Source organism: Maylandia zebra, linkage group LG3 (genome assembly GCF_041146795.1).
Source record: "Maylandia zebra isolate NMK-2024a linkage group LG3, Mzebra_GT3a, whole genome shotgun sequence".
Taxonomy (NCBI): domain Eukaryota; kingdom Metazoa; phylum Chordata; class Actinopteri; order Cichliformes; family Cichlidae; genus Maylandia; species Maylandia zebra.
In genome coordinates this window covers 39,020,945-39,046,027 of record NC_135169.1, presented here as the reverse complement: position 1 = coordinate 39,046,027, position 25,083 = coordinate 39,020,945, and the positions used below count along the sequence as shown (strand labels likewise).

The following is a 25,083-nucleotide window of genomic DNA, read 5'->3' as shown; positions in this document are numbered from 1 at the left end:
TGGCCGAAAATGCTTACGTTCTAGTACTGCGCATGCGCGAAACGCATTTCTGTCTGCCGTTTATTTACTTTCCGGCTCTTTGAAACGTCGCGGCAAAATGTTGAGCAAAAGCACCGAGTTTTTTAAATATACTGTTGGTGTTTTTATAGACTTAAAAAAGGCGTTTCATACAATTGATCATTCTATATTAATGAATAAACTAGAGAGATATGGCATAAGAGGGATAGCATACAAGTGGATGAAAAGTTACCTGGATGACAGATATCAATATGTCGAATTCAATAATGTAAAATCTAAGCAGTTGAAGGTAACTTGTGGCGTTCCTCAGGGCTCTGTGCTGGGCCCTAAATTATTTATATTATATATAAATGACATATGTAGTGTTTCCAAACTGTTAAAATGTGTATTGTTTGCTGATGATACCACTCTGTACTGCTCAGGTAAAAACTTAGAACAGCTTCTGACTACAGCGGAAAAGGAGTTAAATATATTAAAAAACTGGTTTGATGTAAATAAGTTATCATTAAATATAAAGAAAACAAAATTGATTATTTTTGGCACTAGACAAATGAAAAATGTATCTAAAATAAGGGTTAATGGAATTGAAATTGAAAGAGTGTACGAAAATAAATTTCATGGAGTGATAATTGATGATAAGCTGAGTTGGAAGTCTCATATAAACCATGTGAAAACAAAAATGTCAAAAACCATTGCTATTCTCTATAAAACAAAGCATGTCCTGAACAAAAAATCATTATACACACTCTATTGTACTCTGTTGCTTCCATATATGACTTACTGTCTGGAGATATGGGGTAATGCATATAAAACGAACACTCTTCATATTTTCAAGTTACAAAAAAGAGCTATAAGAATTATAAACCAATCAAACTATATAGAACCAACTAACATTTTGTTTATTAATCTGAATACCCTGAAATTTTATGATTTAGTTGAATATAAAATGGCATAGATAATGTATAAAGCACAAAATAACTTGCTTTGCCCCAGTACTCAGAAGCTGTTCAAAGTCAGAGAGAGTCAATATGACTTAAGGGGAACAGATTTCTTTAAAAAAAACAAGATAAGGACAAATATAAAGCAGAGATGTGTTTCTGTTAGAGGAGTTAACCTGTGGAATAGTTATGACAGTGATTTAAAAAGGTGTAGTTCATTTTCCTTGTTTAAAAACATGTTTAAAAATAGAGTATTAGAAAAATATATAAATCAAGAATGAAAAGAGCAAAAAGGAGAAAAAACAACAACAACCTCTTGATTCTTTTGCTTTGATGTAGTTACTTATCTAAGGTGGAAAGTTTTTTTTTCTTTGTTTTTTTTTTTTGTTTGTTTGTTTGGTTTTTGCTTTGTTTTATTATTTTCTTCAAGCCCTGTGTACAGGAGCTGCATACAAAAAGATATTTTGTGAAAAGGGTTGGCGTAATAAGCAAATGCTTCAGCCAATACCTTTTGATTAGCCTTGTCTCATGCTTTCTTTCTTTATGGTAGATTTTTGTTCTGTTTTCACTGTTTTTTTTTTTTTTCACTGTTTTCACTGAGATTTGAATTTGAATGCTAATCAATAAATCAAAAAATCTAAAATAAATAAATAAATAAATGGACTAACAATGAGGTGGAGTTGTTGCTGCGAGTAACACAAAAGTACAAAGTTGCAAAAGCGAGTGAGAATTAAAGAATTTGAAGAAAAGCTATGTGGAGCATGTACAGACTGATATTAATCTTTAATAGGGCTGTCAAAATTGAGAGCAAACAAAACAGCTGCTGTATAATGCCCTCCGCTATCTTAGTTTAATTGGTCACATGACTGCATCATCATTTTAGAAAGTCTCAGTTTTCGCTGTCCACACTGCGACGTGAAAGCACCTTTTTCAAATGTATGCATTTCGAGAGCGTTTTGAAAACGCTGCATTTTCCATGAGCGAAAATGCCAATTTATGAATGAAACCATGTTAACTTCTGGCTGCAATAAACCAAAGCGGCGGCAGATTCAATTCAGTATTTCAATAATATTTATTCTCAATATAGGCTAGAGGGCTATCAAATAAAAAAATAAAACTTCTTCTTTTACATTTCAAAAGGGCTTTTGAGAAAGTTTTCTCAAGTCCTTAAATTAACAAAAGAAAGTAGTTTGAGTTTCCCCTTTCATTCTTTTTCATTAACAACATTTCACATGTAACCAAGCTCAGGAAACACTGACAGCAGCTCTTTTCTCTCTTTCTGTTTCCCTCACTTACTTCTTGGCACGTCTGCATCTCATCTCGTCACAGACTTTTCTGTTTACGCACCTGCGCACACAGACATTTTCAATGAAGTGACATGACTGGCTGATTAGCATCACGTGGATGAATTGCATTGGTGACCTAGGTTTGGGACTGTCTGTGGGTTTGTGACTTACCAGTGTCAACTATCATAGTTAAAAATAGTGTTGTTAAGTGTTGTAAACAAAAACTGATTAATATTGTAAACAGGCGATGGTTACTCACCAGTTTATTGCATCTTTCAGTAACCAGTGCATCCTCAGCTTATTGACACACTCCAGTAGAAGAAGGTGACTGCTCCTAACAGCATTCACTCCCTCCTCTCACTGAAACTTCTCGTACTCACTAGGAAGAGACTTGCCTCCCACAGCAAACATTGAGAGTCAGACTGAGTCACTCACACAAGTGCAGTTAGGCTATTAAGTGTTGAGTGAAGCAGTTGAGACAGGCGAACTGTTGTGGACTTAATTTTGGATTTAACTACCAGTTTATTATCTGTTCTTTCTCTCTCTGCACGCTGTTTAAATGCCCCGCTGTGCCCCGTCCCTTGGCTTACAGGTGGGCCTGCAGGTTGTGCTGACTGAGTATTTGTTGTGGTTTAGGCAGGAATATTTTGCTAGCATTAGAAACATGTATTCTGGTAATGTCATTTGATATGCCACCAAGCACCTCCTTCATTCCCATAACATCAAATACCTCAATCCACTGAAATAAATGGCCATATTTGCCATGTAGTATAAAACCTATGTTCACAGTCCTCTCTTAAATGCTCACACTGACCATTTTTTCCTATTCTTGGCTCTGCATGATGTCAGTGATAAAAGATATTCCGAATACGGTCATGCTCACAGCTCTGGCTGTGAGCACAAAAGCCCCACCCACCTGCTGCTGATGAAACCTTCTCTTTAAAAGGGGCATCCAGTGGGAAGAAAGTTGGCATGAAGGGGAGGGGAGAAGGGAAGGGAAAAAAAACACTTTTTACACACAGAGGATAAACTGGGGAGCTGCACGAAGGCCTGGTATAAGATAAAGAAGGATAAGTGTGAGTCATGAAAACTCTCTAGTAGAGTTCAAGAATAAAAATATGGAGCAAGGAATGAGCAGTAGAGGTCCCATTTACGTGTGTGTGTATATATAAAATATTACAGAATAGTTATAGTGTATACATGATGTGATAGGTTGCCCCTCAGTGCAGGAAAGCTATAAGATTAATTCATGTTTTGTCCCCTTGGTCTTTTGAATATCACATTCTTCAATGAAGTCACGAGTTGGAGTTGTGGAGTAAAGAATCTGAAAAAAGAAAGAAAAATGCAGGCGTTTCCATGAACTCATCCGCAGCCCGAAGGTTGTGTCTATTTCTAGCACCAACCTTTTACCACCACTCCACACACTGCCTGATGATGCAATGCTGCACAGTTGTACAAAAACACCTTCAGTGTCTCTGCTTTTATAATGACTAAAATTCATCAACCGCTCACCCTTGTAAGAGATATTGATTTGTTGCAACAACACAATACCTTCACAGACTGCGACTCTGGCCTGACTGTTAAAACAGATATTGTTCCCTCCCTCTATAAGACTCCCTCTATAAGTAAGACGTCTGCAACCATATATATATATATATTCTGCTTTACCGTGCTCAAACCTTGGCAAAGTAGTTGAGTTCTTCTTGGAAAAAGTCTTTACCCTGCTGAGAGTCTTTGCCCGTTCTGCCACAGCTAATGAAAGCCTGTCAGGGGGGGAAAAACACATACAAGCTAATGATGCCTGCCATAAGTGTCTTATGCTAATGGCATGCTGAGTGTGAATAAAGCATGTGGGGCATGGCTTTACTTGTGCATGCATTACACATCTGGGGGTCTCTTAGGGGGGAACTGTGCACAGGTGTGTCAGTTATGGATGTGTGTGTAATGGAATTAAAGCATTTCATACTGCTTTGATAAATTTATAGTTTCTGCTTTGTTGGTCTAAAAAAAAAAGTAGAAAAGAACAAAATTGACATAATAAAACGGACGTTTTATCTTGGATTGTATGGGCTGGTATCTTTTCTTCATGTATATCTATGTGAGTGAGTGGCATGGCAAACTTAGTATAAATTCAGGCCAGCTACAGCTGAGCAGAGCAGCTGAGAGCTCAGCCAACCTTGCACCCTGTGATCGAGAGTTTCACGCTGTCAGCCAGCGGTCACGATCTGCTGAAGAACAGCGACTGCTCGCCCTCATTCGGACAGCCGCACTTGACAGACATCATCTTCTCTGATCTCAGATCAGAGCTCCCATGTCGCAGCTTCTTCGTGGCTGGCAGGCACCTAGTTATTCAGGCAGAGTGGTGAGGCACTTTGATGGCGCAAAATCGACCCTTCAATCAAATTCCAGTTTATCCTGTTTTGATTGATGTGGAGTGGATGGAAAAACACAGAAATGAGCATCGGAATTTAAGCTGTGTTATGTGGATGGGGTGAAGTGGAGCACTAAATTCTCTGTCATGTTTTGTTATTTTGGGTTCAGCAGACTGCATAAAAAAAAAAATGAAAGAAAAGTGCATTTTTATTTATTTTTAGTTGTTTTTAACGTTACACACTAACAGTGCCTCATTGGACATTGTTCCATCTCACAGTTAAGACCCCTAAATGCTGGCATATTGTAGAAAAAAGAAAAACAAATGTTAGTAAGAAATCAGCGTAAAGCTTTGAAGTCATAGTGTGTAGAGGGCCATCACTGTCCACGAAGCCAAAAGCTTATTGAAGTGATTTTAAGATCTGCTGGTGCCTATTTGTACAGGACAGACAGAACAGAGCAAAATGAAGATCTGAAGGGACTCTAGCAGGGCTTTAACCCCCCTGAGCACATGTTCAGATCTTTTAAGATAACGATCTGTGATGACTGAGTGTAGACATACGGCATTGTTCAAAATTCTTTAGACGCCCTTAATTTCTTTATAATTTGCTTCCCTTTTAAAATTGGTCTTGAGCAATAGTCCTACAGGCTTTCCAATGGTCTTTCAAAGTTTTTCTGTGGACATTTGGACATTTCCACGTCTGCAGAAAACGGTGGAGGCTCAGTGGTGTTGGAAACAAGCGCAGTGAGATTTTTGCTCCATTGTGTAAAAGTTTCTTGCCGAAGACAGTTCAGGCTGTGTTGAAGAATAAAGGTGACCTTACACGTTATTGACTTTAGAAATTGTTTTTACTGTATTTCCATGTATGTTTGCAAATATTTCAATAAATGTCTGAAGGCTATTTACTATTTTCCCACCAAATACAAAGTGATGAGCAGTGGCTCAGGACACTTCAGTGTCTCCGCAGTGCTAAACATGCCTGTAGCTTAAGTTATCGCTTTGGCGTGGTTTGAATCTCCAAAAGGAGGCAGCTTTAATGATGTAGAGAGAAGAGCTCGCCTTTTTAGCCTTTTACTTATTAAAGATGGCCTGATCCGGCTTTCTTCTAGTTCCATAGTGATACCTCGACTGTGTGTATCTGCTGATAACAGGAACTGAGCCGATACCAGTGTTAAATTAATAATGGGTGACCATAACTGAACAACAGAGACCGAGAATCATTGTTATATGTGTAAAGAAACATCAGACTCAACTTTAAAGATCCTTTCAAACTTTGTAACATAAAGTTTAAGAAAAAAATACATCCAAGAAATTTCCAGAATTTTTGGTTGATATCAACAAGATAAATACAATGGAACAGCAATGTACTTGTGTTATGCATCTGATTTATTTGCATCGGACTGACTTTAAAAATCACAAAGTGAATGCTACTGCTTCATTGTCAAACAGCTACGGAGCTGACAGGAGACAGCTGAAGTGAAATATTATTTAATGGCATTGACAACACGTTACTTTATCACAAGTATAATGAGAGCTTAAAGCAGCGTCCTTCTAACGTCTTGGACAAACTCTCTGAACAAAGTGAGAGTGAGTGAGAGAAAGAGAGAAAGCCACATCTGATCTTTTCACCCATGATGGCTCACTTTAACCACAGTTTGTTCTTACGTGAAACAGTTTTGCAAACATACAGACAGAAGCTGTTGGTGTAGCTACAGTGAAACACCTCCAACTCCAACAGAGAAGTGAACTGAGGGGACTGACACCGGATGATTGTCAGAGAGATTACCTTACAATATAAAGCGCCTTGAGGCGACTGTTGTTGTGATTTGGTGCTGTATAAATAAAACTGAATTGAATTGATATGGGCTCCATCTTTTTGGGTCTATATCAGGCCGATATCCAGTCCAAATATCGAGTCGGCACATCCCTATTACTTATGCTAATTTACCTTAGACTGTACATAAAAGATGGCTATCACCTTTTGACTTTCTGGCCGCACGATTTGAAGCCTCAGAGTTGGTGCACTGGCTGGCACATTTTTGTTTTTGTAACCATAGGTGAGTGTTTGCAGATAGCTGCTGGGCACAGCTACCCATGACCAACAAAATCCAGATGATTTAGCTTTAAAAAAAAGATAATCTGTAATATTGATTTGAAGGTATAAATTCTTATCTTGTGTTGACTTGAGGCTGGAGTTGACCCATGGTCACTGTCAAAACACACTTAATAGATGAATCATTCATCACAGTAATTGGTTGTAAAAATCAGAGGGAGTTTCTAAGTTGCATACTGATCAGCAGGGCTTCGTGCATTATGTTGGTCTGTGCCGATGTCACAAGTATTTTACTTGGTTGTTAACAGTGTGTTTTCTCAAACGTTAATTTAGGTGGGCTGGATTTACAACGATGCAAAACGAGAACATCGCCGAGAAGCTGAAAATGGCACAATGACCATTTTCCTCTCGATTATCTCGTTCTCATAATCATTGGAAGTCAAATTAATTGAAAAAAAAAAAAAATTGAAAATAAAATAGTCTGGGCAGAACTCCTATACTTAAGTCGTGTGCTGACTGCCTGTGGCAACCGTCGCAGTGTGTTTCACATCTTGTGCTGGATGTAGCTCCATAAAGCCAGCCATGTGAAATATTTTCCACTGAAAGGTTGATGGGTAGTAACATTGTGAAGTTCTCAGCCCGAGGCGAATGCTGCACAGGTCATCTGCAGGAAGCCGTTGCTCTCAGTGACTTTCTTTTCCAAGTACTGGAATGACAAAATGTCAACAAGTAATTAGCAGTGAAAACAAAGCTGTGACACGTTATTAAGCCGGTACAAATGAAGTTTGATTTTTAAAGAACGTAAATACAAGAAGAAGAGAAAGGTCAAGGACCTTGTTTTCCAGAGTGTAGCTTACATTAATCACTATGATTAGCTCGTTAGTATCTAGTTTTGGCTGTAGATTTATGCTCATTGACTTGCAGTGTATGCTGTTTAAGAGCTTTTCCACTTCGGGGCCAGTTACTCCGACAACTGATGGCTTTTCTTCTGATCAATGAATGTTGACAGACGATCCCTCTTTCCTTCAGTGGGATGAAATGCACAACCTTTTAAGGCTTTGATTTGGTTTCTTATGTTGTTGTTTTTTAATAAAATTAAGTCAGAAAATGACTTTGTCTTTTGGACACAGCTTGATTAATCACTGGGCTACTTTGCTTGTGTTTCCAGGTTTATGCACATTGCAAACAACCAATAAATAAATTGGCTATTTGCAATTTTCTCAGTAGAAATCTGTAACTGTGGTCTAAGATGCCAGGTAATACCCTAGCTGATATTCATGCCATGCTTTCATCTTTTGTTTTTTTGCGTAGTGGCACTACTTTAAAAAAAATTGTAAAATAACACAGCCGTGCCTCAGCATAGAGTCATTTTAGCGGCACTTGCAAGGTAATAACCACTTAGAATATGGGATTGCTTCTGTGCGGAGTGAATATATCCTTGACAGCCGACTAACACACAGTTTTTTTTTTTTGGTTTGTTTTCCAGATTACCCAGGAGCAGTTTATTCTTGCATCCCAGTCCCTGCACCTCCAACGACCAGGCTGCGATGCCGTGTACCCGGTGGGTTTATACGGGTGGAGAAAAAGATGCCTTTATTTCTTCCTGCTACTGCTCCTGGTCACCATGATAGTTAACCTGGCCCTCACCGTCTGGATCATAAAGGTTATGAACTTCTCAGTGGTGAGTACAGCACGGCAAACACACACTTTGAGTTATCAGAAGGAAGCCTATGATCTCATCATTAAAGTCGACATATGAATAGATTCTGACTGATGTTAATATTTGGTGATTTAAAAAGTTGATTTGGGCCAGTAATTATTTTTCTTGCAGGCACAAAAAACATAAACAGATTTTTTAATAACATTTGTTACATGTATTTATTTGTGAATTCTTACTAAGATAACATGACTGCTGTTTAAAAATGATCTTGTTTTATTGTCACAACAACTCGTGGATTACTGTGCCCAGATCAGCTGGTTCTTTCCAATCTTTCCAATCCAGTTTATTTATAGAGCACTTTTTATTGAAAACACAAGTTTGACAAGGTCTCATACAAAGGAGCAGTACACTCTCAAAAAGTCAGTGAAACAAAAAACCCTTACCAATAATATTAATAATTCATTCATTCATTCATTCATTCATTTATTTGTTCATTTCAGGCACAACAAAAATACATATATTGAACATAAAGTGCACAAAACAAAAACAAAAATTACCTGAAAAGGAGTGGGACGAAGAAAACTTATCAAATCCCACCCGTGTACTCACTCATCAACAAAAAACAATAAGCTTCCCGCAACTAAATAATAAATATAAGGTAAGAAAACACCATTCTGATTTAAATACCAAGGAACAAAGATGAGTTTTAAGATGTGTTTTAAAGGGAGCCAGTTTAGCTCAGTGAGTGAGCAGGTGACCCTGTGCCTTGTTTGGTATCATCCTTTTCAGCACAACCTCAGTTGTGTTTTCATTTTGACATACTGTATTAACACAATTGATCTAAAATTAGACAAGAAAACAAAATCAGAGTAGAAAATGTTATATTTTTTACTGTAACAACCAAAAACATGTTTAATGAATCATATTTCATAACTTTAAATGCAAATATAAATTGTCAAATCTAAAATCCTATGCACAAGTTTTGCAAACAAAGTTTGCAGTTATTTATTATTTGCATCCATTTACCTTTTACCTTGATTTTTTTTAAATAACCATTTCAAACTATTTACAGAACAATCAGCTGTTCTGCATTCAATAAGATGCCACACAAATTATTTGTGCCACTTAGGGATGGGTATCGTTTAGATTTTATCTGATACCAGTGCCAAACCGGTACTTTTGAAACGGTGCCGGTGCTTAAACGGTGCTTAAAGAATGGAGAACACAAACTTTGTCCAAAAACCTCTCATGTTTAGCTGTTTTTTTGTAAAAAGATAACAATGTTAGCCTTTTCTGTAGCTATAGGTTGTATTAGAGAATTTACAGAATTTATCTGCTTGTCTTGCATAAAATGAAAGGCCAGTTTGAGACCAATATTAGCCACTGTGGTTTTAATATACAGCTGCAGAAGGCCCAGGATCAAGAGAGGAGCAGCGCACTACAGCAGTGGTTTAGGGAAGCTGACATCATTATTTTTATGGACATGTTTACCATTTCTATGCAGATAACACCCAAATTTACAACGCCATGGTTAAAAAAAAAAAAATCAGTCCCAGCAGGAGACGGTAAAGAGGAAAAAAGAATTCCACATGACAGAGAGGCTAAGGAAAACAGTAGCTGTGTCCCGAAACGTAGGCCGCATCCTCCTGAGGCCGCATTTGTAGACCGATTATGTCACAGTGACGCGACAAAGGCTGTCTCAATTCGTAGACTCCTACGAATGCGGCCCACAAATGCTTCCTCCTTTTCCCCAGATTTGAAGGGTGGGTCGGGTGTATCCTTCATGGCCCAGCCAATTCCAGTTTCCAACAATGGCAGCTGCTACTAAGTTTTAATATTACTCTTTTATTCTTTGTGGGTCACAAAATAAACTTTTAAGATCGTTTCAGGCGAGAATGTAGCTGCGTAAACTTCAAATATCTGCTCGGTTTATCAAGACATCACATATTTGCAAAAGTGCTCCGATGTTTTCGGAGACGTCTGTTACCCACCAGATCGATAGCGAGTTGGGGGTTCAAGGGTCACTAGAACAGCGGACTCCCGTCTTCATCGTTTTCAGACCCCCAATGTCTTTCGCTACTCAGGTTAAACATGATATGTAAGTCACTCAGATAACTTAAAAATGTTATTGTTTGGCTTTTTTCAGTGTTTTATTTGTTCCTGAGTAAATCGGTTTGGTTGAGATCAAAGTTATTAGATTAGATTTGATTAAATAAAACTTGATTAATCCCTCGGGTGAGTTCCTCTGGTATTTTCACACAGCTGGATAAACATCAAACAGAAAACTGATTAAAAAGAAGTATGAGGTGGTCAAGAATTTCGGCAGTGTCCTGTTATATTTTAGACAGCAAGGAGCAGACAGCTGAGTTTATTAAACTCCACCGAGACAGCGGTGACGCAAATCTGAAGGCTAGACCGTCCTATTTCAGTCTTGCACTTCCGGCTTTTTCTTTGAAGGACCCGGCCTATGTAGACCGCTGCAGAGTCACCAAAGTGGACTACTTTTGTTTGTGGCTTTCCAAAAACATAATGCCTACAAGGAAGTTGGTTAGTGCCCTCTGGTGGACAGACTATGCAATGCCAGGACTCATAATATTGGTGGAATAGTGTTTCTCACCTTGCTTGTGTAATTTTTAAATGTTTATTTGCCAGCTGATAAAAATCCCAGTAGATATATATCAGCAAATGGATAATATTGGGCAATAATATCCGCCTGCTGCTATATCAGTCCCGCTCTAATCTGAAGTATGAAGAGGAGTATTTGAATAAGCCAGGGCTTGTCTGTGATTTGTGGACTCCCGTAGATAGAGGGAGCGGTCATGATTTTGGCTGCTTTGCTGCCTTCTGATTCCTAACAGGTACCCATTATTGAGGGGAAAATGAATTCCCACATTATCTTGCAGAATAATGTCACGGTGACTGAGTAAAGTTTGCAGGAAAAATAAATCTCCGACTGAATTTCATCAGACAAAAAAAAACAAAACAGTATTGTGTTTGGGGTGGCCTGAGAGGAAATCTTATTTCTGTATGTGCAGGTAGATATTTGAGACCAGCACTAGAGATCATATATTTATACATATATTCATAGGATCTCTAGTGCTGTCCTCAAACATGTAAAGAAAACTGGTCCAGAATTTCTCCTTAAAGCTGTCCGGCTCTCCTTCAGAGCTGTCAGATGTGCACAATTAAGCTCATTGTTGCAAGGAAGGCTTGTACTCTTATTAAATCCAGCATCACTGAAATGAAGTGTTGGTCTTAGCCCGTCCTCCTGTGCCTATCAGAGGTGTCGACCGCTAACTCAGTAGGAGAACCATAATGCTGTATCCAGAACAGCATTTGTGGTGTGCGTCTTGTTCTCTCAGACACATTAACAGTCGTTGGAAGCTTTTATTGCACTTAGAGCAGGCTAACAAGTTGTTGGCAGCACTGTCTTCGCTTTACCGTCTTTACCCTCTCTGATACACTCCAGTCTGTGCTGTGTTCCAACCCTCTCCTATGAAAAGCATTTATAGTAATAACATAATTATATAAATCAGACAAATCAGCCAGTGTATAGCAGTTAGATTTGATTGAGACTGCTTTAGTGTCTAAACTAAACAAGTATTGACAGCAGGGTTGCAAATATAGGGGATCAAATATATAACGGGCATCTCGTGCTGTGTACTGGATTCGTCTGGATTCTGTAGTATTAGGAAAAGCCTTGGCAGCAGAACGTGTTAATCTCAAGCAAAATCCAAACAGGCAGAAGCTGCGAGCTCCTCCCGTGACATTTTCAGGGACAATGCACACAATTTACCATTTTGTCAACAAATTCCCAATGGCAGCACCCCTCCCAACCCCCCAAACCCCCTCGACTATTACAATCACTCCTCTGCTCCTTCTTCTGTCATCAATCTATGTCATGAGTGAAAGACCTTATCAGTGGTGTTGGTGTTGCTTCAGAAAATGCACTTCGCTGCTCCAGATCTCTCAGGACTCAGCAAGTTTCATTAAAAAAAAAAAAGCATAACAGTAGCTTCTAAGAACCGCACCACGAGGGCATTGCTGTTACATTTTAAAGTTGCCACTGATTATCATTTATTAAAATGAGACGGTATTGGAGAACTTGCATTAAAAAAATAAGTCACTTTGAACACTTGGTGCACGCAACAATGCTTGATTTAAAATAAAGCAAGATTTTCCACTCAGCAGCCATATTGACAATCCTATCAAGGGAAAAAATCCTCAACATTAAGTTTCATTTTCTCCAGTACATAAAAACTGCATTACTGCATTTTGTTGCGGCAAAATGAGATTGTCAAGCACAACAACAAATTTCATTAAAACCTGCTATAAATGTTGCCAGAAAGAGTCAGTCTGCTATCAGTGAGTGATTAAATGGAGTCAAATTGGTAATATAACTGTAATAAATCATGAAAAATCTCATATCTGTTGTTGTCTACGTAGACAGAAATCCACAGAAATATAACCAGACTATAACCAGCTGGCAGTCAGTTGGGTCGAGTCCCCTGGAGTTGTGCTCACTGACAAAGACTCATTTAGACTGACGGCAACATGTTGGTAATCTGTCTATAAATGAGACGGCAAACCTTCAACAATCTCTCTCAGAGCGATTGCAGTCAGTCCAAGTCAGACTGCAGCTGTTTGCAGAAAGGTTGCCTCCTATCAGGTGACCTGTGCAATCGCCCTGTCCTCAAAAGTGATCTTGAGTGTGCAACACCCTCATGTTCTGGGTAACCACTTAGTCTGCCACACAATATGAAAAAATTCAAAACAGTCATCAGACAGCACCTGATTCTTTTTTTTTTTTTTTTTTTTTTTTTTTTTTTGGAGATGTTGCTCTCCTATTTCTACTCATGTGACTGAGCCATTATGTTTGGCTGAATTAGCTTTGCCAAGCTAAGTGTGTCTATTGCTGGATGGTAATTCAGTTAAGATAATTTAATGTAAGTTTTTTTGGCTAACATTATCTCTGGATGGTCGTGCATCAGATGATCACTCATATTTGTAGTATTTCCAGAGAGTTTTCATTTAATTGTTTGATGAAATATCGATATTTGGTATCCTTGTATTGATACAGTATCGTGGTAGTACAGTTTGTTTGTTTTATTGTGGTAACATGGTTTGACATGTAATATGTTGTGTAAATACAGTATAAGTAATTGCTCAATGATAATTCCATCATTAGAAAAGTAATAGACTGTCTTGCGTGTTCACTATGTTAATGTATTAGCAGGTATTCTGTTTGGCTAGAGATACACCACGGTGCTTCTATCATAACTCTGACAACCTAATCACACATTCAGTTGCTTCTGAATTTGACTCTCTATTCTGAATTTCAGTAAAAGTAGTTGTTCAGTATTTATAATCTCCAGGATGAACATTATTAGCTCAGTTCAAACAATGATGTTAAGCACTATGATGTAAGGCCAACAGGGATTCATTGCAGGTCTAGCAATCAAGCTCTTAAGACTTTGAGTCAACTATTAATCTTAGGATTAATAATCCAGTGGGACGGGATAAACACTCACCACAAAGCTGCCCGGTAAATCAGAAGTCACAACCTGAATGTTTCCAGCAAGCTGAGTGTGTGAATATCTCTGCGGTTACATCACACGGGCAGCCTGATGATGCACACTACTCAAAAGCATTGATTGTTAAAAATAAAGTTTCTCTGAAAATGCTTTTTTCCCCTCTAAATATGGGAAAATGGATTATGTGAGTCAATCCTTTTTGAAGTCACTGGTCTGAAAACCATGTGGGCTGTTTTCCCTTTTTATTTATTTATTAATTTTTTTCTGGGTGAAGCTATGTGCGTGTGCTATCTTGGATCCTCTGACTGGATCAAATAGGATGATAAAGCAGATATGTAGCATTAAAGAAACAACTCCAAAACTTCTGCCCGTCTGTCGAGGGCAGAGGGGGTAAAGCTCAGGTTGTTTTTGGCTCTACAGTTTCTCTTTTAACTGTGGCAGGAGTTCCTCCTCTGGAACATCACCCTTTGTTTCACTGATGCTGACGATTATCGAACTGGGGCTGTTTGTGACGCCCTCCTTTTTCTCCTACCTCCCATCTACTTATTTAAGTGACTGCAGCGTGTGCTGAATTCTTCACACCCACTATGCCGCCTCCTTCCAGCACAGCAGCAACTTCACAGTCTGACCTCCACACTGCCGCACACACCTCTGAAACTCCCCTGACTTTGTTCTCCTGTCTGTCCCTGCTCTTTGCTCTCATGCATGATGGCGCTCTCCCTGCTTTTCTCTGCCTCTGTAATTCACTCCATCCATTTGTGCCGCTAGCACTATGGACTCTTTCAACACATCCCTCAGGGCCAATCTGTTCATACACATCTCTACAAAGCTGCCCTCACACTTCAGTCTGCTCATTGTGGTGCAGCTAGGCATAACCTTGTCCAATTTCTACTGAATTATATACAGCCCAAAATCAGCCCCCGAGTAAATGTGAGGTGAAGTTGCGGGATCATGCTTCATTTCATACAGTATTTGGTATTTCATTTTTTTTAAAATTGATGTAGCTTCTGTTGAAACGGGATGGCAAAGAATCAATTTAAGTGCAAACCACTGGGCTGTTACCTGTGGAGAGAGGTAGGACTAGCTGTACAGCTAGATAGTTGAAAAATCAGTGTGACTTTTATTGGGTGAAGCAAAAGATCCCACCAATGATGTGCTGCTTTTCAGAAAGTTCAATCACACAGATGGCCAGACAACTTTTAAAGCTGAAAAGTTTAAATTTAGCTTCTTACTGCAGGAAAATCTCAAGTGAAACAAATTCGTTATTAACGACCCCTATTTTGTTCATTCTAGCATTAATTAACAGCTACGGTTACCCAGACGTTGTGCTATTAATAATGAAAACTTAAACGTGAAATCCTGAACACGTGGAAAGGTAGTTAAGGTGGAACAAATTTCTTTTGAGAATCAATTTTTTGAAAATATTTTTCTATTTCTATAGCAAAACACAAACTAAGATGCATTGAACATATTTACAGTCCGGACAATCAGAGAGAAAAATTAATTAATTAATTAAAAGTAAAGAAATTACTTAATTAAAACAAATATAGCAATAAATAAATAAATGAACAATTTAAATAATTTTAAGTACTAGTATTGGGACAATAATGCAACACACAAAAATAAGCTGGTAATTACCAAAATCCTTTTTTATGTTAACACCATTTATTTCCAAATGTACAGTTTTACCAAAAAAGAAAAAATGAGTAAAGCACATTGTTGCTTTTTTAATCAAGATACCAAATCAGTTATTTTCTTGCATTCCTGAGTAGAAGAATCAGCTTTAGTGGTTAAACTTGAACGTTGAACTAGTTTTAAGCAACTTTTTTGAGAGATTTCCCGAACTTCCTTGTTTTTATATATAGATATGTATATAAGATGTTTATTTGTTCATACCACATACTTTTTATTTTTTAATTTTATGAATGATGGATGTAGCCTCAATGACACATCCCATTGTGTAGCCAAATCATCAAAAAGTATCAAAGATGGTACAAAACAATGAAGCCAGTGCAAAATGGCTTAAATCTAAACACCACCACGATAGCTGTGGCTACAGAAAGACTTCCTGTCCTATAGAAGTATATGAGAAAAACAGCTTTCCGTCTTGACCTCTGTGAACTCTTTCCTGCAGAGTTTATGGGCTCAGTCACACAGTTTGAGAAGCGCTTATGTAAAACTTGAAGGTGAGTAAGATAATGGATAATAGCTGGAACGGGCCATCTCTGCAGAATATGGATGTCTTTAATGTCACGTGCCTCTCCTTTCTAATGGTTTTCCTGCTATTACATGCCAAGTGTCTGATTTGACTGTTAAATTCTAATACAGCGCGCTGCTTGAAATGTAAGTTGGTCCTTTTTCAAAGAGGAGTTGGCTGGCTCTTGCAGTTATTAATCATTAAACCGTGTGTGGCGAGGAGCATCTTGAGCCGTTTTGATAGCAGTTAAAGAAAGCTGGTGTGTAAGTGGCAGTGACTGTCAGGTCCCATATGGTTAAAAAAGCTCTGTTGACATTGTTCGCAGCCATTATTTTCCACAGCAGTGTCTTTAATTTTGTCCAATTTATCACACGTGCCCATTTATGTAAATGCAGTGGACAAAACATTAGCAGCAGCTTTGAATGTATCACAGTGCAGTACAACACTACCCACTTTGACCTTGGTAAGAAGAAAACTCCCAAAACTTGCATATTAATATACAATATTGAGCTAATACTATTTCATGCAAATCAGCAGGACCATAAATCTAATTTCTTTCTTATTTCCATGAGTCTTCTCAACATTCGCTTCCATAGCTGCCACATTAGTCTGTTCCTCCTCAGTTTGCCTCCCACTGCATGCAGCCTGTCACCCTGACAGTGCTGAGTGTCTGTGGCATTGTCACCTCGATGTCATGTCCTACTTCTTCCCTGTCACTCAGCCCCGCTGCCTGTCCACCGGCCTGTCTGCTACACAACAGCTTGAGCTCCGTCTAATGTACTTCACCGACGCCAGGATCCTTTTTTTTTTCTTTTTTAAAAAACGTTTGGGAAGCTATAACCCTTTAAATCAAATCAGGAAAATGAACACAGCTTCTTACAGCGTCACTGATGATCATGACTCTGTTTCAGGATGGAATGGGAAACCTCAAGCTGAACCAGGATGGGATTCGCATGGAGGGAATCAGCGAGTTTCTTTTGCCTCTGTATGTTAATGAGATTCAGTCCAGAAGGGTAAGTTGCTCCCTTTTCTCACCAGCTTCAAGTTGCTTGTTGATCAATACTCTGATGCACTAGGAATAAGTACCATTGACTGAAACGCATGTGAAAAGCTCTCAGGGAGAAAGATGTCTCTAAAGCTGCAGACAAGTTCATATTGATCTTTCACTGTTGAGGAAGTTATGATCAATTTATTATCAACAAAGGCCAACGTTCCTCCAAGCTCAGACTTTATGCATGCCTGGGTTTAAAAAATAAAATAAAATAAAAGACGACCCCTTTCCTCTCTGTGTATTACTCCTTTCCTCTTCGGCTTCCCTCATTTCCCGTCGTCCTATTATCAGGGCCTCCCATCGGCAGGAGGTGGGTAATAGGCTGCTTCTCAGCTCCTCTCAGGCCACATACAACCTACAGGAGATTACAGACGATTACAGGGGGGGACCAGAGTGTCCCTGCTGGATTTCCAATCAAGCCCACACGATAAATTCCTCCCCCTGTGCACTTCCTCCCTCTCCTTTCTCCTCTTTGATGTTTAGTAGATTAACCAACACAGCTCCAGCCCAAAGTTGATCCAAATGTTCTTCTCCCACACAAATCACAGACACTCAGTTGGATCATCCCCTTTTTCAGTGATTAGGCATGGTGCAGAAAGCAATTTCAAGCACTGTAGGCTAGGGTTCCAGTATAAATTTGATTATTTTTTTTTTTCTGCTTTTTCTCCTTTTTTTTCTTTTTTTTGAGGGACATGGATGGAGGAAGTGGCTCGATTATGGCTCCAATTTGCCACAGCAGATTGAGAAACAACTCCGAATTGCCCACTCGTGCTCTTTGATGTCCTACTTGGAGCTAAATGTTGATTTAAATATAACGCTCTTGTGCCTTAGCGGTAGAAGGAAAAACCACCTCACGGCCGTAGCAGATGCCCAAAACTGAGTATTAGACAAAGCCAATATTTCACCGCTTAGTTCAATACCACCTGCAGACATTTTTACGGTCTTGTTTTACAGACAGCGCTGTGCAGGGCCCCTCTTATCTGCCGCACCAGAGATATTTGCAGGACAAAAGTCTCCATGGGTCACTCAATATTTCCTCACCTGAGGAAATATGTCAAGCACACACAGAGCAGGGATTATGGTTATGTTTACACAACAGTGCACGGTGCTTCTCTACAGTCAGATAACCAGCATTGATCAATAAGCCATTACCACAAATGGCAGTGAACTTGGTAGTGCATCAAAGGTTTCTTAAAATCAAATATAGCATGACCTTCTTTATTTATTTATTTATTTATTTATTTTTTCAAGCTGCAGCTGCTAAACTCACAGTAAGCTGTAGTTTGATATGTTTTTTTTCCTTTTCACGAGTCAATCATTGCTTTAAATTTTAATCAGTAACTGAAGCTGTAATCTGCGGGTAACATATTGAAATACTCCCTCTGCTTATTTTGGCAGTAACTCTGATCGCTGGCAGCAAAGTACATGCTGAGTAGCCCCTTAAAAAGGCAGAGCAGCGTCAGAGTAGCATGTTGCGAGGTGACAGCTGTTCTCTTTCAGTTTACATTGATTAACCGAGCAAAAGGCATGGGAAAAATGCAATCAGGTTGTTTTTGTTGTGTTTGTGAGGTGTCAGCAGGTTAGCATTTTGACCTGCAGACTCTTTTGCAGGTCGAAATGATTAAAAGAAAGTCACTGTGGATGATACGCTCTGTTTAAAGGCGTGTGTGTGTGTTGTTGTGGGGTTTTTTGTTTTTTTTTACTGTCATTCTGTATCATTGTTGCTGTTTGGCCCTACTTTCAAATTCAATTGAATTCAAATGAGTTGAGTTGAAGTTCAGTTTATTCCTGCACATTTAATTGCATCCACCTACCTGTCACCCAGGGGAGTGAGGCAGACAGGAGGGAAATAAGAAAGGAAGGAAGAAAGAAGCCACTGTTAATCATAAAACCAAAGTCTTGTCGGTTTTGTTTAAATCTTTATTTAACCATGAAGTGGAGCTCTTGAGATTTAAAATCTCTTTTGTGCGAGTCCGCTGGAGAGCGGGCTGCGCCAACCTAGTGTTTATTTAATGGTAGGTTAATGCAGTTTACAATCTCTGTGTGACACTGGTGATAATGGGTGGATGACTGGATATGTAAAGCGCTTTGGGGTCCTTAGGGACTAGTAAAGCACTATATAAATACAGGCCATTTACCATTTATTTTACCAGAAATAGGCCACATTAATAAATCAGGGTAGTTACCCACAAAACAAAAGCTAAAGATTTAAGCAATGTTTTAATAAATATATTAGTAAGAGTTTAAATTAGATTTTTAACACATTTTATTTCATTTTTCTTGTAGTATAAATTGTTATTTAACAATATTTATTGGTTACATGTAACAAGTTTTGTCTCGGCAGTGTACAGGATCACTGAATGTTTGGATTTCTGTGTGACTTTTGTAAACCTTTTCATATTGAGAGCTTAAAATCATGTATCATAACCATATGTATATCAGAGTTCTTGTTTTGATGAACCTACAGAAAAAGGCTCTTCAGTTTTATTTTGTGTGTGTGTGTGTCTTTTTAGTTTTTTTTCACCCACAACTTTAGCGTTTTGAGTCGCTCTGTCAACCTCAGCAGCAGCATATGGCTGTTTGAGTAGAAACCTCTGATAAAATCACTGTTCACAACTTGTTAGGCACCAAACAGCAGGCAGAGTCGCCGGTCTGCTGCTGAACATTTTGCAGATAAAGAGCCCGATATATGACCGAACAGAGTTAAAAGGAAAGCGCCTAAAAGCATCAGTTCAAAGGAATGCTAATGATGGTCAGCATCTGCTGCTGTATGTGTAAATAGTGTGTTAGTGTTAATGGGTTACCCATACTAACATCATGAGATGATCATATGTCTGCGTTCACAGCTTGTTGCACTTTACCAAGTGGTCAGAAAATCAATTATTGCTGCTTTCAGTTTTGATATTATTAGTAAGTTTTTCCAGCCGTGTCTGTGTAACCTTATAGCCATGAAAATGTATTTGCTCCTTCCTGATTTTTTGCTTTTATGTTTTTTGCATATTTCTCACATTTTTTATGGTAACCTGAGTAAATAGCCACAGATGCAGTTGTTAAATGTTGATTAATTAAGAGAAAGAAATAATTCAAATCTATTTGGCCCTGTGTGAAAAAGTAATTGCCCCCCCCCCCCCCCCCTTTAAGTCATGAATTAACTGTGATAAACTGCATTTTTTGGAAAGCTGAGTTCAGTTTTACGAGCCATGCATACAAGACCTGCTGAATCAAGAAATCGCTCAAACAGAACCTGTCTGACAAAGTGAAGAAGTTTTTAAAAAAGAAGCCAAAAATGCAAAAATGCGATCTAAAGAAGTCTTTGGCATCTATCAGTCTGGAAAGTGTTATAAAGCCACTTCTAGGGCTACCGACGACTCACTGTGGAGGTCACAAAAGAACCCAGAACAACGTACAAAGAGCCGCAGGCCTCACTTGTCTTACTTAAGGTCAGAGTTCATGATTGAACCAAAGAAAGAGACTGGGCATCCACGGGAGAGAACAAGGAGAAAACCACTGCTGACCAAAGGGAACTCAAGGGCTCGTCTCACATTTGCCAAAACCCGTCTTGATGATCTCAGAGACTTTTGGAAAATATTCTGCGGACTGACGAGACAAAAGTTGAACTTTTGTCCTTTTACGTCTGCATGAAACTAACACAGCAATAAATAAAAAGAACACCAGCATTGAGATATGGTGGTGGTAGTTTGCTTTGCTTTTTCAGGTCTTGCTGTAACTGATGCAATGATGACTTTTTCTCTCTCCTGAAGGAGGATGTCCGGCCATCAGTTTGTGCCCTGATGCTCAAACACACTTGGGTTATGCAGCAGGACAATGATCCAAATCATACCAGGTTCACTTTTGAATGCCTCATAAAAGCAAATTTAAGCTTTTACTAGTCAAAGTCCAGAATCAAATCCAATTGAGGTGCTTTGGCTTGACCTTAAACAGGCCCTTAATGTTGGAAAATCTAGTTTGGCCTAACTTAAAACAATTCTGCAAAGAGGACTGGCCGAAATTCCTCCAGATTGAAAGACTCAATGACTATAATCACAAAGGCTGCCACGATGACACAACCAGTTATTAGGCTTAGGGGGCAATTACTTTTTCACACAGGGTTGAGTAGATTTCAATAATTTTGTTCCTTTTAATAAAAAATGCTTTGCCCATATTGTAGAAAATGCTCAATAACACACACGCCATCAAATGAGGGTCTATTATCTATATTCATTCTAAGTGTTACCATAATGTTGAGTTGAAGAGTTGAAATAGTAAGGACATAAATGAAGTGTAAAACGTTAGAGCCTGTGAAGGTTCTCAGTCATCCAGGTCATCGTAGTCAAAGGAGCTTGCAACGAAAAGCGTCTGGACTTCTTTAAGTTGCTTGAAGACGTTTCACCTCTCATCCGAGAAGCTTCTTCAGTTCTAAGGTCAAATGGTGGAGAGTCCCAGATATAAACCTAGTTGGAGTTTCCCCCCACAGAGGGACAAAAGGACCCCCTGATGATCCTCTAATCGCCCCCCAGACGCTTTTCTTTGCAAAACGTTAGAGCCTAACACTCAGCTTGTTTTAATATGTGTGATAATGTTAGCCTCTTTTGCTGCAGTTCTCATATGTACCTGTGCTGAGTTGTCTGTCAAAACTGACAGGCAGATGGATGGAAGGAAGAGTTTCGATATTATTTTTTTCCTGCCCCGAAGGCTTCCTCACTGCCTGCATGTCTGTCCACCTATCTCAGCCCTCCCTCCTTCCCCGCCTCTCTCCCGTCACCTGTCAGCTTCTGCAGATAGCACATTACATGCAAACTTGAGCTGTCCCACCAAACACAGTCTTGTATGAGGACTGTGAAAACAATACCGCGAGATGACCTTAATATCAGACGTTTGGATAACAACAAAATTCAAGCATATGATTGCGAGACAATAGCTTAAATTACACCTGTGAAAGCCACAATACTGTTATAATTTCAGGCACGACAAATCAGTTTGGAACTCAACATTTTTGCCCGTCTGAGTGCAACAGTGCAACAGCAATTTCAGGCTTTTTGAAATCGTCGTCACACTTGGAGTTTTACCTGTCAGAGGAACACTGCATTTATAATTTCAAGTGTTTGTGAAAGCAGACGTGTGAGCGGGCACTTCTTCCCCCTCCCGCTTTCATCGAGAGGAAACTTCTCACAGGGTAGATCAGTACTAATCACTATCAGTATTGCAAAGATGTTGGAATAAATAAGGGTTGGATAGCTGGTTAGTATAAACTTTTAAATGACACTGGGACTGCACAGATGAATATATATGGCTATCTGAATATTTTGGTTGGGGCAAAGTTAAAGTTGGTTAACGTCAAGTTAAATGAAAGATTTTAGGCACGTGGGATTGCATAGCTTAAAGTCTCAGCAGATTTCTCTGCAAACAGAAAATGAATGCACAAAGGAGACGCGTCTTGAGTTTAGCAATTTATCTTTTGGAATTGCTCCTGTTTTGCACATGCATTAGGCTAATAATCTCTGCTGCCTTTAAGGACAAACTGTGGTCAAATTAGATTCAGTGAACAGCAGTGATATATTTTAGCAAAGTGGCCAGTCCACTCTAATTAGTCTTTTTGCTGTTTTTTTGTAATTTAATGATGTAATTCCAAGAACTTTCAATTACTGGCGATTAAGAGGCAAGTGTTTTTATTTATGATAAGAACTTTTTTTTCTTCTGCCAGCTCAAACATTTACAGAAAGAAAGAAATCAGCTGCTGGACTGGACATAACACAAGGCAGGAGGCCTGGGATGTACACCAACTACAAATTCTCCATTTATATAGTAAAGTAATTGTAGCTGAATTCTTTAACCCTCTCAAGCCACAGCTGCTTGCAACTGTAGAATTTTACCCCCATTAGGAACGACAGTACGGAGATCAAATCTGACAGCTGGGAGGCTCTAGATGTGGGAGCAGTCAGTCTTTATTTAAAGGTAATCTTCACAAATCATGGAGCAGACATGGATTTTATAATAACACAACATTTCTGGGGTTTTTATAAATGATCTTGTAACTTTTTAACCACTAGATACAGATGGTACTGTCGCTGATAAAGATGTAAATCAAATGAAAACTTGGTTGGAATTTGAAAACTGAACACAGTGGTACAAGTGCATCGCAGTGCCCAGATACAGTTAATCACATCTCTGCTGTTCAGACTGTTGGCTCTCGTTATCGTCTCCGGGGAGCCTGACTGATCTATAAATAGCCGCAGATGCAGGTGTATCTTTATTGGAGTGAAACTTCTCCTTCACTAAGCCTCACCTACTTGCATTTGATAAGCACGAGAGAGCTGATTGTAAGCACTATTTCTGAATTCAAGTCAGCAAAAGACGGCTTAAAGCCATCCACCTGTTAATCTCGAGCAGCTTAAACCGCAAACTGCAGCGTCGCCTCGGAAAGCTAGAACCGCTTTGATTTGCATTGCACTAAAATACAGGCAACTTTTAATATTGAATATGACTGCAGACATGTTTTTAAACAGCCTGCTGCAAGATTTCTTATTTAAATGAGGAAATTAAGGCATAATAAGCATTGCTTTTTCACGCCTGGCATTTAAAAAAAATTACATTTAGTTGTGCCGCTCAGTATGTAAATGAGCCTCCAGCACAACAATCGGTATAATTAAAATTTAAATGTGTCTATGCAAATAGATAGTTAGGCTTACAGTTAAACTCTGAACAGTGCTCTTTATCTGTGCTTTAAACAGTTTTCATTTTATACTCACTCGCTGAAAGTCAACAGCGTCAGACAGCACACATTTGCTTTGTTTTGAAACTATTTCTTAGGAGCAGGGTGACGTGCTCTCGCTTTCTGCTCTGAACTTATTCATCATATGCGGGGAGGCATCCTCTGCCGTATACCAGTCACGGTAATTTTTCAGTCTGATGGGGCCCGGTACACCTACAACAACAGGCTCCGTTTACGTGCATTCACTCTGATCTGCGCTTGACCTTCCTCGTCAGACACAGTGACTTTAAAAGCCTTTTATGTGATCCCGGGGAGGTTTTAAGGAGAGCACGAGCGTCTCAGCCGTGCCCCCTCAGGATACTGTTAAACACCTATAAACTCTTTAAAGGGATACTTCAAATCAAGAAGTCAAATTTCTCCATGATGCCGCTGCCTCGTGGTGAAACTTGATGATGCACATTAACATCGGAAAGGAGCGAGCGGGGAATGAAAATGAACCAAATGACCTCTGCAAAGTTGAGATAATTATTAAGGGAACGGCAGAATTATTTGCTCAAATACTAGGCTGTGATTAAATGCTTGTAAATGTCACTTGTTTTAGTACAATTGTAGAGCTAGTGACATGACGTTTTTCCTGGGTCAGAATGAGCCTGTGGTTGACTAACACACTGCAGAACGATCAGAGTGCTGCAGTAAAGTAATAGTAAAATTCTCCATCAGCACCAGTTGGTGTTTTAAAGAAAGTAGCAGCTGGCTTACCTGACTAAACATAAAAAACCTTCTACAGTTACTAGTGTACCCCTAACATGTACGGAGGTAAATTCTCATATATTCAGGCCACTAAAATAGCAAAATAAAACACACTGGCAATGAGTGCCCATGCTGTTTGGTCTGTTTGCGCAGTTGGCATCCTGCACTGCTTAATTACATTAAAATTTAAAAAACAAAAAGAATAAATCAAAGCTAAATATAGTACTGTTTATATAGAGTAAAATATATTTAAATCCCTGTGTGATCACGGGACAATGCCAGCTTTCCATTGTCTGAAAAATAAGCGCACTCCTACACTCGTCAGCCAGACACAATCCACCTCCATTTAATAAAATGTGTAATAAAATATTGGTATTCAAGACTTAAGTAAACACCCATATGGTAAAAAAGGATTTCAGAAATCAACTGTCATTATGTTTGCATGTTTATGCCTTATGGTTTACCCATACCTGTGAATAACATGCACCTGGCAAAAAAAAAGCTAAAATTACATGC

General features: G+C 39.0%; 1 protein-coding gene across 1 annotated transcript in view; it reads left to right on the top strand.

The window, feature by feature from the left end:
• The window catches only part of LOC101470132 (zeta-sarcoglycan), a 54,875-nt gene that overhangs the window by 6,543 nt on the left and 23,249 nt on the right, over positions 1 to 25,083 (top strand). The window contains exons 2-3 of the mRNA XM_004554480.3: positions 8,153 to 8,347; positions 16,969 to 17,070. Coding sequence (XP_004554537.2) covers positions 8,153 to 8,347; positions 16,969 to 17,070 — 297 coding nt within the window. The remainder of the gene's footprint in view (positions 1 to 8,152; positions 8,348 to 16,968; positions 17,071 to 25,083) is intronic.